Here is a 2,665-nt window from a genome sequence, read left to right on the forward strand (position 1 = left end):
ACTTTTCTGAGGGATCGTTTATTATGTTTAAAGCTACGAGAGCACAGCCCCTCACGGACACAGTCTGAGGCATCAGTAAATGTGGAGACAATCAAAACAGGAAAGGACACAAACAGGGGCCTCACTTTATAAACATCATTGAAAAATAACAAAGAATAAACACCTGACAACCGAACCAACAAGTGCTAGCAAAGATCAATTTTATTAGAAATGATTTGTAGGAATTGGCCATCAGTTTAGTGTTTCTGAAATCGTCCAGTGATCAGTGTCCACACTGCAGCCTTGAGCTCCTGGTTCCTCAGGCTGTAGATCAGGGGGTTCAGGGCTGGAGGCACCACCGAGTACAGAACTGACAGGGCCAGATCCAGGGATGGGGAGGACATGGAGGAGGGCTTCAGGTAGGCAAATGTACCAGTGATGACAAACAGGGAGACCACGGCCAGGTGAGGGAGGCAGGTGGAAAAGGCTTTGTGCCGTCCCTGCTCAGAGGGGATCCTCAGCACGGCCCTAAAGATCTGCATGTATGAGAAAAGAATGAACACAAAACAGACAAAAGTTAAAAAGGCACTAAAAGCAATAATTCCAAGATCCCTGAATTTTGAGTGTGAGCAGGAGAGCTTGAGGATGTGTGGGATTTCACAGAAGAACTGGCCCAGGGCATTGCCATGGCACAGGGGAAGGGAAAATGTATTGGCTGTGTGCAGCAGAGCATTGAGAAAGGCACTGGCCCAGGCAGCTGCTGCCATGTGGGCACAAGCTCTGCTGCCCAGGAGGGTCCCGTAGTGCAGGGGTTTGCAGATGGACACGTAGCGGTCGTAGCACATGACGGTCAGCAGGGAAACCTCTGCAGAAATGAAAAATGCAAACATAAAGACCTGTACAGCACATCCTGTGTAGGAGATGTCCCTGGTGTCCCAGAGGGAATTGTGCATGGCTTTGGGGACAGTGGTGAGGATGGAGCCCAGGTCGGTGAGGGCCAGGTGGAGCAGGAAGAAGAACATGGGGCTGTGCAGGTGGTGGCCGCAGGCCACGGCGCTGATGACGAGGCCGTTGCCCAGGAGGGCAGTCAGGGAGATGCCCAGGAAGAGGCAGAAGTGCAGGAGCTCCAGCTGCCTCGTGTCTGCTAATGGCAGCAGGAGGAAGTGGCTGATGGAGCTGCTGTTGGACATTTGATATCTCTGGACATCCCAACCTGCAGATAGAGAAAAGACAGTGACATCTGAGGGGAGATTTCTCATAGAAGTCAAAACCCTTTTTCATAGAATATTCCCAGTCACCAAATACCTGCCCCTTGTCTATGTCTAGGAGAACTTCTTTCACCTTCGTTGCTACTCACAAGGTTCAGTGTGTAGACAGACCTTGACCTGCAGGACATCTGGAAGTCAGCCCTGAGCCCCAGTCAGTGCAGGGGAACAGTGAGGGCAGGGGCCAGTCCTGGTGTTTGAACTTGGACAAAAAATCTCCTCCTAAGGCACAGGAGCTGCCAGGGCAAAGGCATGGGGATTGCAGGAGGCAGAATGAGAGATTCTGCTGAGCCTGGGGAGAACGGAGAGTCCAGTGAGGCAGGAGGATTATCTGAGCCTTAGTGCAGACTGAGAAGAGCTGCTCTGTCCCTGTGACCTCTTCCCAGCTGCCCTGGACTTGCACCTCTCTAAGCTCCACTCCCGTGTTACCCTGGAAAGCCAGGAGACACTGCTGACAGCAGAGGGATCCCTGGCACACAAAGTGGCTCCTGCCATTCCCAAAGTCAGGCAGAGTCAGCTCATTCCCAGCCTGCCAGCCTGCCCTGCCCAGAGCTCCCTGGGGCAGAGGGAGCTGGGACACCCCATTGCTGTGCTCAGCCTGCACAGGAGGAGCCCAAGGGCTGGGCCTGAGCCTGCAGCTGGAACTGCCATTCCCAGAGAGCCCCTCAGCAATGCCAGGAGCACCTGGGCAAGGCAAGGAGAGAGAGAGCTGGGCCCTGAGGAAAAGCCTTTCCCTGCCCAGCCCTGCACAGCCCCTCCCAGGCAGCAGCAGTGCAGGACAGTGGCCCTGAGGCCCTAGTCAGCAGGGAATGGGCACATGACGGGAGAGATGCCCATCATCTCTGGGGCTGCTCTGCCGGCCCAGGAGGGGACTGAGGGCCCCGAGCCCCCGGGCTGAGGGCTGTGCTGGCTGGGAGGGGACACAAGAGCTGTGCTGCTCAGGGCAGTGTGTGCCCTGCAGGGCAGGGCTGGCAGGTGCCACATGTCCCCTGCAGCAGGGCTTCCCTCTGCGCTGCCTCCCTCCCTCCCTGCCCACGGCTCTGCTGCTGGAGCTGTCCCTGCCCGAGCTGTTCCTGTGGGCCCGGGCTCCTTCCCTGCCAGTGCTGCCAGAGCCCAGCCCAGCCCCTGGGCTGGTTCTGCCCTGCAGCTGCTGGGGGCTGCAGGGATTAAAGAACAGCTCCCCCAGGCCTGGGCACCATGGAAAGGTGATGCTGGATGGATCTGGAGGCTGGGGAGGTGGTGGCATTGGTGAGGTTCCCAGGAATCCTCAGTGTGATGGTTTAAGAGCCTCAGCCCCTGCTCTGCCCTGCACAGCTGAGTTTCCATTTCCACTAAGCTGAGCCAGGGAAAAGTTGGAGCACAGATTTAGGAAAGCAGAGACTCAAGCAGAAATCTCCTTCTTTGTATGTGCTCATGAAAAG

At 56.1% G+C, this 2,665-nt stretch overlaps 1 protein-coding gene across 1 annotated transcript; it reads right to left on the reverse strand.

Annotated features, from left to right (window-relative positions):
- Positions 1–236: 236 nt before the first annotated feature.
- LOC310920753 (olfactory receptor 14J1-like) lies at positions 237–1,169 on the reverse strand (the record flags this gene model as incomplete). The annotated part of the gene is made up of 1 exon (XM_083880812.1): positions 237–1,169. One exon carries the CDS (start codon positions 1,167–1,169, stop codon positions 237–239), a length of 933 nt encoding a protein of 310 aa, XP_083736938.1.
- Between the last annotated feature and the right edge of the window lie 1,496 nt (positions 1,170–2,665).

This window comes from Zosterops lateralis, assembly GCF_965231275.1.
Source record: "Zosterops lateralis genome assembly, chromosome: 31".
Taxonomy (NCBI): Eukaryota; Metazoa; Chordata; class Aves; order Passeriformes; family Zosteropidae; genus Zosterops; species Zosterops lateralis.